Here is a 13,337-nt window from a genome sequence, read left to right on the forward strand (position 1 = left end):
TCACAAATAAACAAACATTAAAGAAAGAAAGAAAGAAAGAAAGAAAGAAAGAAAGAAAGAAAGAAAGAAAGAAAGAAAGAAAGAAAGAAAGAAAGAAAGAAGAAAGAAAGAAATGGATGCAATTTGGCTTCAGCAAAATGTTTCTATCCAAAGCAGTAACACAAAAGAAAGAAAATATTACATGTAAGAAAAGTGTTGATTGCAACACTACGTTATCAAGTATTTTCAACTTAAAAACATTCAACAAGAGTTAAAAACATAGATAAGTTTAGGACTGTCTAGTGGAGTTGAATATATGTACAGTCCACAACCTACTAGTAGTTCCACTTCTAGATATATACCCTAAAGAAAACTGGAGCGTGTACACCATGATAAACACCATGACTGTGTTAAAGATGCATGTAGAGTATAAGGATAAAGAATCAGGTCTATTTGATACATTCCAATTTCAAAGAGAAAAGCACATACTCAGACTATGCTGCTGAACCTTACAATTATGTGATCACTAAATACAATCTTATAAAAGCACTGAATTGAAACCTTCTACCCATCTCATAATGTTGCTTCTCTACTGGAAGCAAAATGTCTAGTTTTAAAATACTTAATCACAGAGCAAACCAAGGTACATTAAATCTTTAATTTGGTGGCAGAGAAAAATATGCATTCCTATTTCATTAGTCAATGCCCCTTACAAATACATGGAGATTTATTATTATATTAAATAATTAAATTAAACTCAATATATTTTTCCCAAAATACATTTGTACCTCTCCTTAGTCCCTTCTTGCCAAGAACAGTTTAGGCTTTAACCTAATTAGAGCTGTTTCCAAGTATACTATGAATTCAACTGGTATAACAAATCTTTTTTCCTCCTTCCAGAACTAGGTCACAGAGTCAGTATACAGTTACCTTCTCCTTTCTACACTATTAATGAAAATGTAAGTAAAACACAGAACTCTGAAAACCCCAACTATGTAATAAGCAATTAATTCCAATGTGCTTATAGGGACATCAAACAATTTGAATGCAACTACTGCTAAAAATATTTTTGAGATTCATCTCCTTATCTCATTTTTACACACTGAAAAACTACTAACTCAAAAATATAGCATGATTCCTATGACAATAAATTTTTACTTCACAATTCATAACAATGGGGTTTATAATGCATCTTCAAGGTACCAGTACCATAATCTACTTGGCCTGAACTAAGTCAACATAATACCCTGTAAGCCTAAAATGTATTGTTTCTTAATCACTTACTATCTATCTATGAAGAATCTCAGTAATGTCTCTAACTCAGACTCTGAAATTAGTTCACAATATATTAAAAATGGTATCAGAAAATACAGTTCTAAATTCACCTCTGCCTCTTTAAGCTATGAAATCCTGGTCAAGTTCTAGGAACACAAAATTCAAGTTCCTCATCTGTGAAATCTAAGGACACTACTTCATCTGCTCTTATTCCACAAAGCTGATATAAGAAGAAATCAAATAATCTATTTAAAAATTCTCTCAAAGGAGCCCCTAGATAACTCAGTTGGTTAAGCGTCCAACTCTTGGTTTCGGTTCAGGTCATGATCTCACAATTCGTGAGTTCGAGAGCTGCATCAGGCTTTGCACTAAGAGCACAGAGCCTGCTTGGGATTCTCTCTCCTTCTCTTCCCTCCACCCTTTCTCTACCTAAATTAAATAAACAACAACAAAATTCTCTGAAAAATACAAAGCATAAAACAGGTAGAAGGTAATATTAGTAATAAGCAGTATTATCCCAAGAGGGTCAAATACACCATGTATGAATTACTGCATTTCTACCAAAGAGAAAAAATTTAATCTATTATTCCCATAAGATTTTTTTAAAGATATGCACTTAAAATCTAATTATAAAGAACAAAAAATATGTGTAAAAAAGAAACTAGAAGAAAATATACTAACAGAATTTGAATAATACAAGGAAATTTGTCCACAGTAAGGGGAAAATACGTTACTATGAAATAATTTATAAAAGGCATTACCAACTCTAGGTGGAATGATACCATGTTAGGGAACTAAAATACAGTAATATTTAATTTACTGCCATACTCACCTCTGCCCATTTAAGAATACAGGTCATGCAAAAGACATGATTACAGCTTTCTGGAAAACCAACTTCTTTCTCTAATAGGCAATTAAGACATATAGGACATCTGTCAGCTTCACTGTACAACAGACCAGTGGTAGCAGTATTATCTTTGTTTTCTTCACCTATAAAGTAAAGCAGTCACATATGCTTTCAAGTTCTCCAGACCAAATGACATATGTTTGTGGCAGTAACCAGAACTAGATATTCTAAGGGGCCCTCCTACTACAAAGTAATTAGATAAACATACTCCTTGAGCATAATACCTTCAACATTTACTTATTTATGCTTTTTTAATAGGGGAGTAAAAAGAATTTTTCATTAATTTTAAAATAAGTAATAGTAACATGGTTCAAAAACCTTCAAGCAAAAAAATGTTACAGTGACAAATCTCCCATTCAAATCTACTCCATCCGTCTAGTCCCACTGAATGCAACAAGTAACAACTATTAAATTCTTCCCTGTTCTTCCAAAGACCTTTTTTTTTAATGCATAGACAAGCAACTCTTAAAACATGCCCTTTTAAAGCTCTACTCCATGCATCCAGTCCCACTGAATGCAACAAGTAACAACTATTAAGTTCTTCCATGTTCTTCCAAAGACCTTTTTCTTTTTTAATGCATAGACAAGCAACTCTTAAAACATGCCCTTTTAAAGTTCCTTCTTCATACAAATACTAGACCACTATACACACTAGTCTGCATTTTTCTGTTTTAACCTATTATTGATGGACATTCTCTTTGTTTTCCACCTTTGGCTATTACAAACAATGCTGTGATGAAAAACTGTCATTTCACATTTTTAACAGCATATCTACAAGATAAATTTCTAAAAAATAAATTGCTACATCAACATGTATGTACATTTGTAATTTGAATAGATACTGTCAAATTACATCCCTTACAGTTTGTACTAATCTAAATGCCCACCAGCAATTAAACCTACAAGAGTATCCATTGTTGGCTCAAAACTAAAGGAAACTCCAAGGTTCAACATAAAATGAAACAAAAATAAAGAAATGGTCAGCTAAATGCAAACAATGTACACAAAGCAAATGGAAAAATGGGGATTATCCTGGGAGCAAGTGTCCATATTAGTGTTCATATCTACAGACTAACCCTTACAACCAACCCAGATAGGGGAACTGATCCTAAGAAACTTTAATATTAAGTTAAGATCCCCAACGGGACTAAAGTAAAACATGGCTTCAGGGAAAAGCAAATACAAATCCTCTGAAGAAAAACATTCCTTATTAGGCCCTCAGAATTCTAGAGATAAAATTTATCAAATGTGAGTTCATAATCAAACAATACCAAACCAAACAAAATAAGTTGCCTTGAGTAAGAATCAGCAGAAATAAGAATTTACTTAGATTTATTTTTTATATTAATATTTTATATATTATACTTATTAACTATAAATGTACTTAGATACCCATTGGCTTCAAATATAAGAATTTTCAAATACCACACAGAATAATTAAACACCATGGTAGACCCAGAAGGAAAGAATATTTGTGAACTGGAAGAAATTTGAGAAAAGTAAGAGACATAAAAGGAGAAAGGAGAGTGTGAAATGAGGTCAGAACAAAGTCTAACACACTAATTGAAGCCCAGAAGACAATAAAGAATATGCATAGTTAAAGCAGTAATGGCTGAGAAAGGAGAAAGTAAACAAAAAAGATCTAAAAGATGAAGGACATATAGGTATGCTACAAGAAAAATAAAAATAATCCATGCCAGAAAAAATGTAGCAAATCAGTACAACATCAAAGATAAAAAGATCTAAGAAGAAAGGGGTTGTGGGAGGGAGGATGGGCTAAATCGGTAAGGTGCACTAAGGAATCTACTCTTGAAATCATTGTTCACTATATGCTAACTAATTTGGATGTAAATTTAAAAAAATAAATAATAAAATTTTAAAAAAAAGATCTAAGAAGTAAAATGTGGGGTCCACAGGTGCATCCAACTCTTGATTTCAGCTCAGGTCATAATCTCACAGTTCATGAGACTGAGCCCCAAGTGTGCCTGCTTGGGATTCTCTCCAGCTTTCTTGCCCCTCCTCTGGGCACATGTGCATGCTCAGTCTCAAAATAAATAAACTTTAAAAAGCCAAATGAGGGAATGGACAGATCATCTATAAGGGACTGACAATTAGGCTGAAAAGAGATTTCTCTTTTCTTTTTTTTATAAAGAAGGAAAATAGTTTATTACTTTGGCAGGCAAAGGAGGCTGCAGCAGTCTAAGACTTCAAAAAACCTTCAAGGCTGCCCTGAGGAAGAGACTGGGGGGTTTTATAGGGAAATACAGGATCTAGCCAGCTTTAAAAGGAATTGTGTGCTGCCAGCTTCTTTCGTCATGTCTTTAGGGTTCCTGTGGTGTCTAAACGAGGTGTCTGTCCAATCAGATGGGAGCCCTCAAATTTGGGGCAATGACTGGGTAGAAGCCAGTGGCAAAGGCAGTGAAAGGATTCAGCTGAGGGCAGAACAAAGGAGATAGAGGTTTACTGAATACACCCCAAGGGAGCAGCAGACCGGACAGCAGAGGAGAAGCTGTCTGCCTGAAAAGAGATTTCTTGATAGCAAGAAAAGAAAACCAGAAAATGGTTAAATAATATCTTCGAAGTGCTAAGAGAAACAAATCAATCCAGAATTATATATCTATCTTTGAACAGTTTTGAAAAAAATAAAATAAATACAAAAAGTTTAAAGTTTACCACCAACATACTTTCACTAAAAGAACTTAAAAGTCTTTCTCAGGAAGAAAAAAAGACATGGAAGAAGAAATTCCCCCAAACACTATCTATATTAAAATATCAACTAATTTGGGGCGCCTGGGTGGCTCAGTCTGTTGAGCGGCCGACTTCGGCTCAGGTCATGATCTCGCGGTCCGTGAGTTCGAGCCCCGCGTCGGGCTCTGTGCTGACAGCTCAGAGCCTGGAGCCTGTTTCAGATTCTGTGTCTCCCTCTCTCTGACCCTCCCCCGTTCATGCTCTGTCTCTCTCTGTCTCAAAAATAAATAAACGTTAAAAAAAAATTAAAAAAAAAAAAAAAAAAAAAATCAACTAATTTGTGGTGCTTGAAAAAATCAATAATGGATGACTATAACCTATAAATCAAGAGTAGAAAGATCAGAGTTAAAGCGTTCTAATTCTTCTCCTATTAACAGTTAATATTCAAATATTAATTTTAGAAGCAGAGGAAAAGATCAATGCTATTTTAAAAACCAACAAAGAAGATTTCAACATCAAAAACCAAAAAAGGTATATTGTAAGACCAGTAGGGAATAAAAATTTAAGAGGAAAAAGAAAGGGCTGAAACAAACCAAACACCTTGGCCAATCAAAAATAAGACATGGGAAGAGGAGTAAAAAATGTGTGCACTTCTTATTCAGGAAGATTATTTCAGAATTTAAGAACAATAAAAATAAGTGAAAACAAAAAATTCCTTGTATATTTTGAAATGCATACAAATGAACAGGTTAGAACCTAAGTTTTACTTTCCACACGCAAGCTTTATAAAAAACAAAAGGTTACCTTCCATGTCTTCATACTCCTGATCTCCCACATTTAGGGTATATACAGTTTTCTTCTTCATTTCTCCTTGAAAAAGGGTATCCTATAGGATGAATTAAAATAGAGAATTTTTATGTTTGCCTTCTCCAAATATCAACGAAAAACAGAAACAAAAACCCAGAACTGTAAGAAATTACTTTACACATAAAAGAATACAGTACAAGCCAAGGCAATAAATTTTATGGATAATCCAGTACTCTTTTATATTCTTTGCCATCAAGCACAGTCTTTCAAGTAAAAACCTTATACAAGTATTAAGCAACAAAGACTAAATGATAAATTTTGTGGTACAGGCATAAATATAATTGGAGCTTAGGGAAAAGAGATCGATTTGAACTGGAGTTTTCACTGAAGGTAATATAGGTTATGTGTGTTGAGGAGCTTAAGGCATTTAAGGTACAACATAGTATAAAGGAATAAAACAGCATTTAACTAGGCCAATCTGACAAGAACAAGAAGAGTAAGTGCATAAAAGTATGAGAGAGAGACTGTATGTGTACTAAGGAGCAATATATGCCAAGAAGTTCATCTGAAAGACTACAGTAATGGGTAAGTAAAGCGATAAGCAGAACAATGTAAATCAAGTAGGGACAGATGATCTCCAATGACTGAAAAGTTTAGATCCAGCCTTAATAGATTCCTCTGAAGAAGACTGAAAATGATAAAAGTGATGTAAATAAATAAATATTTTATAAGAATGATCTGCCAGCAAAGCATAGAAATGGATTAGAGCAGGGAGAGATTAGAACCAGAGAGATTTGCATAGCTATAGTAACTGGCTGTGAAGTGAATGGAAAAGCAAAGAATTAGCAAACTGAAGAATCTGAGATATGGTGACTAAATAAATACAGGGAAGGAGTCAAAGATTATGCTGGCCTAGAGACTAAGAAAAATGGTGATTACAAGAGGCAAAATGAGAAACATGGGGAAGGAAATTAATTTGTTAGTCAAGGGGAACAAGTTTATGAGGTTAAATTATTTTTTAAGTCAACTCAGAACTTTTTCTTGAATTGATGCGAGACACATGATTATTACAATGAGCTGTTCAAATACATTTTGGAATATCTAGGCACAAGAAATCCCCAATCTCACCAGTTATGATTCTCCCATATTTATATGAAGTAATTTTTGTATTACGTATGTATTGCCCAGGAAAATTCTCTTCTAGGCTAAATAAGCAGAAAAGCAAAGACCCATACTTTGGTTCAAAAACCAACTATAAAGCAGAAGATAAGAACATAGAAGAATGATTTAGAGGTTTTAGTAGAATGAAAAAGCCAGAATCGGTGAGGATTAGAATTACTTTAAAAAGTTAATTTAGGGGCGCCTGGGTGGCTCAGTCGGTTGAGCATCTGACCTCGGCTCAGGTCATGATCTCACTGCTCGTGAGTTCAAGCCCCTCGTTGGGTTCTGTGCTGACAGCTCGGAGTCTGGGAGCCTGATTCGGATTCTGTGTCTCCCTCTCTCTCTGCCCCTAACCCACTTGCATTCTGTCTCTCTCAAAAATAAATAAACATTAAAAAAAAATTTAAATTTAATAACAGTCTGCCTTAATAAAGGCAGAAAGTCAAAAACAAGAGAAAACTTCCCCCTCAGCGTACATTTGCAACGTTTGTTTTAGTTCTGATACTGTTGTTTAGAAACAACAAAATGATGAATGTCCAGGAAAGAGGACTAAACTGGTTAACAGCCTTGGAAACTATGTCATACACAAAAAATGTAAAGTAGTAGAATGGTCAGCCTGGAAGAACAGAAAGCTTAAGGAGAAGGTCAGCAGTCACCTTCAAATGGAATGGGCTATTCTGAAGGGAGGTAGAAAGACGTCCAAAGACTTTCTTGTGGGCTTTTTTTTTTTTTTTAATTCAAAGATTTACTGAGTGCCATAGGTATACTCTAGTCAGTGTTCTAAGTATAGCACTGAACAAGACAGAAATTCCTGCCTTTACATTCAAGTAGGAGAGAAACAATAAACTAAAATATCTAGTATGCTGAGGAAAATAAAATAATACAATTATAAAATAAATATACACTTAGTGTGGTTAATAAGTGAGAGAGTGGAGAAGCTGTTATTTCATACAAAGTATTTAGGGAAAACTTTTCTGATAATGTGACATTTTAACTGGCAATCTGAAAGAAGCAAGAAAGAAAATTATGTGAATACCCAGAGGACCTGCATTCTAGGCAGAAAAGAACAGCAAATATGAAAGTCTAAAGGCAGGGGGAGGGGGGCACGTCTGATATGTTCAAGGAAAAACAAGCAGACAAGTGTAGTTAGAACAGAATGAAAAAGGGGGAAAGTAGCAGATGAGGACAGAGAGGTAATAAGATCATGCAACACCTTAAAGGCTGAGGTAAACACACTGGCTTCTTCTCTGAGTGACATGGGCCAGTAGCAGGTTTTAAGCAGAGGTGGTGGCCAAGGAAAAAGCAAGGAGACTAGTCATCTAGGGAGGGAGAAGACAGTGGCCTATATCAGAATAGTAGCAATGGTGATGAAAAGTGATCAAATTCCAGCTATTTTCAAAATACAACCAACAGAATTTTAGACAGACTGAATGCGAGGTATGTGTTAGAGAGTAAGACTATAGGATAATTCTAAAGTATTCTGACCTGAGCAACCACAACAGTGGAATTGACAGAAGATTACTTTAAAAATATTCAGATAGTCATAGGTTACTCTACTTGATATTCATTCAGAATCACTTCATCAATTCATTATCACTTGACAACTTGTTACAAAAGCAGGATACCTCAGGCACCACTCCAGACCTAGTGAATAAGAATCTGCATTTTATCAAGATTTACACCTGATTCATTATCTATGTTAAAGTCTGAGAAACATTGTTCTAGACAAAGTCCCAACTTAACTGATTTTACAGGCATACTGAGCTCCTGGTATGATCTATATTTGAGTATAATCTTTATTTGAGGAAATTCATACCATACCATCTCCCCTGGCATCCTAAGTATCTAAGAATAAAAAATATTTAAGTTGAGAGTTAATTAAATGTGATAAAATGTCAATTTGAAAATTAAAACAATATTTTAAAGTTCTAGTCAGTTCTCAAAAGATGCAATACACCATTCCTTTATGTAGCTAAATAATTTATGTCCTATTGGATAGTCTAATCTATGCTGTTTTCACATTTCCATCCTTAATAATATTAAGCTTGTATTTTTATATTAATATATAAATTATAATTAAAATTTTACAGTAAATACTGTCTTCTCTATTTTAACTCATGCAAAGAAGTACATAAGCAACAGTTTATCAGTTACAGACTGCCCTTCCTCAAGTCAGAAATCTGCTGTAAAATCTGTGTTCCAAATTCTTACAAGTTATGTGCTTCTTCTTGAATACATCATGAAATAACTACTGTCATAACTTAAAATAATTATGCCACATTACCAGTTTATTCATTCAAAATGATAAGGGTTTTAGAATTTCACTAGATAAAAGTCAACAAGTTTTAGTTCAACAACTTATAAACTTTTAACTTGTTCATGTTTATTTGTTCTATCTGCCTAGATTCCAGTTTTTAATCTAAGAATCCATGTTTTTTAATACCTATTTTGCTTTAAATTTCCAGTAAAGTGAGCATAGGAATACAATACAGACTCATGGTCCTAAGCCAGTAAAATCTGTGGTCAATAAAAAAAACCTAAGAGATAAGCTGTAGGTCGGTAAGACTATCCCTCCTTGTGGGTACCCAAAAAGTTAGATATAACTCAATTTCATGATATTAACTATTTATGACTCTTAATCATGTCACATTCTACCTAGACTACTTATGAGTTTGGCTAAGTCTGGTAAATTAATTATTTATAAATTAAACCAAATTTTCTTTTAATTTTGGTTTACCTCAAATAAATTTCAAAGAATGGTTGTTCATTCTTGGCTTTAAGTTAATTCTGTTTACTTTTCAGAGGACTTTAATTTACAAATTTCAATCTTTAATGTGTCTTCCAGGTTCCACCTTTCCAAGATCCATAACATAATCTTTTAAAAAAAATTTTTTTAATGTTTATTTATTTTTGAAGGAGAGAGAGACAGAATGTGAGTGGAGGAGGGGCATAGAGACAGGGAGACAGAATCTGAAGCAGGCTCCAGGCTCTGAGCTGTCAGTGCACAGCTCAACCAGGCTCAAACCCACGAGAGCCGTGAGATCATGACCTGAGCCGAAGTCGGACACCCAACCTACTGAGCCACCCCGGTGTCTCCCTAACATAATGATCTTAATTATATCTTCCAGGTTACCCTTTTTATTTCATTATATATTGCTTCTGTATGTATCAGAAATACTACTCCAAATATGTTCATAAAAAGTTTAGGAAGAATGACTTAATTTAAAAAATTTATCATAAAAGCCATCAACTTTTAGACATGGAATAAAAAAAAAAAAAGCACTGATAGAAATAAGTTTTCAGGAACTCAAAACTCATTCTCCCACACAAACCTTGGAATACATGGAAGTGAGAATCCCAGGCCAGCCATTACAGTGCATTCAAGTTAACAGCAGTGCAGAAGAGAGTTCAGTTCTCTAGAACAGGACTGCCCAATGGGGAATTGTTCAATCAAGCACTTGAAATGAGTCTAGTACAGCTGAGGAATTAAATTTTTCATTTTATTTAGGTTTTAATTAATTTAAATTTAAGTAATCCAATGTGGTTACTGGCTACTGTGCTGTACAGCACAGCCCTAGGATATAACTACCATCCTCTATAATAGAAAATGGTTTCAAGTTACAGGTGAGATGCTAACAGTGTATTTTCTATTATAGTAGTCGCTGAAGCACCTCAGTTTCAAGGAATCAGGTAAGGGACCAGAGGTTCCTGGTAATAGAAACCAAACATTTTAGCCATGGCTAGCTCCATTTAAAATTCCTATCCTTCCCTTCTCCTCCTCCTCTTTCTCTTCCAAAACCTGTTTCCTTCCATCTACTACAAAACAGAATTTCTTCCCTCTCCAGTTCAACTTCAAACCTCACTCTTCTTGCTTCCTCCCTACTGTCCTTCAAGCAAGTCCATGGTATCTAAAGATATCAACATCCTAGTTAAGACTTAGACCTAGATTCAAATCCCAGCTCCACTGCTATGCAATAAATGGCTATTATTATTATTAGTGCTAGTAAGAACAGAAAAATAGGGAAGAGTAACAAAAATGTCAATTGCCCATTTCTTTGTTTTCCCTAGACAGAAGTGAAAGACAAAGGCAAACACAAGACTGAAAAAATACAAAATAACATTTCTGAGTAAAAACTAAATTGATCCAGTCTACTAATATTCTGTCAAAACAGTACAATCAGGGGCAGGGGGTGGCTCAGTCAGTTGAGCATCCAACTCTAGATTTCTGCTCAGGTCATGATCCCAGGGTCATGGGATCAAAACCCACATCGGGAGATTCTCTCTCTCCCTTGCCCCTTTCCCATCTGTGTGCTCTCTAAAAATTAAAAAAAAGGAAAAAAAAGGCGGGGTGCCTAGGTGGCTCAGTTGGTTAAGCGTCCGATTTTGGCTCAGGTCATGATCTTGCAGTTCCTGAGTTCAAGCCCCAGGTCAGACTCTGTGCTGAGAGCTCAAAGCATGCAGCCTGCTTCAGATTCTATCTCCCTCTTTCTCTGCCCCTCCCCCACTCACGCTCTCTCTCAAAAATAAATAAACATTAAAAAAAGTTTTATTAAAAAAAAGTACAATCAGATCCTTTGGGTACAAATAAAGAAGGCATATGAAAGGCTATGAGGCAGTTTAACTCTATTTCCCACCCCACTTCCAAACCCAATCCTGCCATTATGAAGGGCACGGATATGATAAATGGGAGCCAGGTCTGAATGAAAGGGATATTGGGAAAAAGTAAGAGCTGCCCTGTGTTGGGTATACTTATGCCAAGGACATCTTCATGAAGATGCTAAATATAAATACTACGCTGATTCACATGGCTAAGGTATTCAGAGAATCCAGTGACTCCCAGAACCTCTCTCAGATACTCTATTTTTCTTTCTCCTTTATTTCCAATCTTCTATCCAAGATAAACCAGTCCCCAAATTCAATCCTCTGTCCAAAAAATTCAATTAAAAAAGAGCGGGTATTTAGTAAGGTACTCTGAGTGGTATATTACAGTGATTAATGACTTGGGTACTGGTGTCAGGCAAACTTGTGCTCATGACATTGTCTAGCAGTAATAAGCATTTAAATGTGAACCATTACTATTAAATGCAGGATCTTCCATCCCATTTCCAGTCTTAAATAAAGGCATTAAGTGCCTTCCAATCATCTACTCAAAAATTTGATCTTCCCTTTGATAATGTTATTTTCAGCTGAAGAAACCATAGGAAGGCTATTTTTTATTGATGTCTAGGGAGGGACAGTATCCATTATGGTAGGCCAGTGGTCAAAAAACTGGTTGAGTATTTCTGTAAATAAAGTTTTGTTAAAGCACAGCCATGCTTATTCCTTTATATATTGACCAAGGCTACTTTTGCACTACAATGGCAGAGATGAATAATTACAACAGAAACCATATACTCTGCAAAGCCTAAGGGAACTACGTTTTGGCCCTTCCCATAAAAAGTTTACAGATGTGGCTCAGTCCCTCATTGCAGAGAACTCTTCAAGCTTTCTTAAGCATAGGCATCTATCTATCTACATTCATATTCAACCCATACTCTGGCACAACAGTTACTTATTACACATCTGAGTCAATGGTTCTGCAATGTTGTCCTTGAGTTCCTTTTAAAACTCCCCTGAAGGCTCTGAGATTTTGTTGATTTATCTACATTAATTTTATCATTCTGGCTTAAACTATCACAGATATTTGCTCTAGTGCCTCCAACTAATTCACTTCAGAGTAGGGTTAAGGCAATGAACTCCTTCACCTTAATAATTATTTCCTTTCCAGTCTCTCTGCTACATAATCAACTCAATCCTGCCTGTCACTGTTGATTTTTAAGTCCCTTACAAAATGCTCCCAAAGTTTTGTTTTTTCTACCTGATTTCTACTGTATAATTTTATTAGACTTTGTAAGTACACTTCTTTGCTTCTAATGGGCTATTCTGACATGGTTTTGTTTAAAATATCCCTAACCTACATGTTGGTTGCTGGAGGTTTAACACCAGTACTGTTCAGTATAGAGACAGGAATGTCCCTTCAAGTACAGGTTTTACAAAGAAACCTGTCTAGGTTCAAATTTCAACTAGTCTGCCACTTACTAGCTGAGTGACCTTAACATCTTTAAGCCTGTTTCCTCATCTATCAAATGGGGATAACAGTAGTAACCAGTCATTATGAGGACTAAATTACATAATCACATAATCCTTTTAAAGTGCCTAGCAGCAAGACTAGCAAAAAAGAACTCAACAAATAGCACAGAGGCACAAACACAAGAACATGACCACCACCCTGCCCCAAAAATCTTAGGTATACCATAAGATATAAGATTGGTAAACCTATATGCTCTAAGAACAGATTTTCATTGTTAAAAAAACTTCTGTATTTCAAATATCCACATATAGAACGAATGTGAAGAGTAAAAAGTTCACAAAATTTAAATTGTCAGATAGCTTTTCAAACAGATCTTATACAAGGATAAATACGTTCTTTATTCTATACTGATAGTATTTATCAAAATTCCTATTTATCTAGAAGTAAAAA

At 34.9% G+C, this 13,337-nt stretch overlaps 1 protein-coding gene across 4 annotated transcripts in view; it reads right to left on the reverse strand.

Moving 5' to 3' along the window:
• Positions 1-13,337, reverse strand: part of SCAF11 (SR-related CTD associated factor 11) — a 68,270-nt gene that overhangs the window by 35,367 nt on the left and 19,566 nt on the right. For 3 of the 4 annotated variants that reach the window (XM_042992146.1, XM_042992145.1, XM_042992143.1), the window contains exons 3-4: positions 5,654-5,735; positions 2,087-2,244 (exon numbers count right to left, since the gene is read on the reverse strand). In XM_042992146.1, coding sequence (XP_042848080.1) covers positions 2,087-2,244; positions 5,654-5,714 — 219 coding nt within the window. In that variant the 5' untranslated portion in view covers positions 5,715-5,735. Of the gene's footprint in view, positions 1-2,086; positions 2,245-5,653; positions 5,736-8,302; positions 9,512-13,337 lie in introns of those variants that run through there. The other variant, XM_042992144.1, reaches the window with a different exon arrangement.

The sequence above is a fragment of the Panthera tigris genome, chromosome B4, assembly GCF_018350195.1.
Source record: "Panthera tigris isolate Pti1 chromosome B4, P.tigris_Pti1_mat1.1, whole genome shotgun sequence".
Lineage (NCBI taxonomy): Eukaryota > Metazoa > Chordata > Mammalia > Carnivora > Felidae > Panthera > Panthera tigris.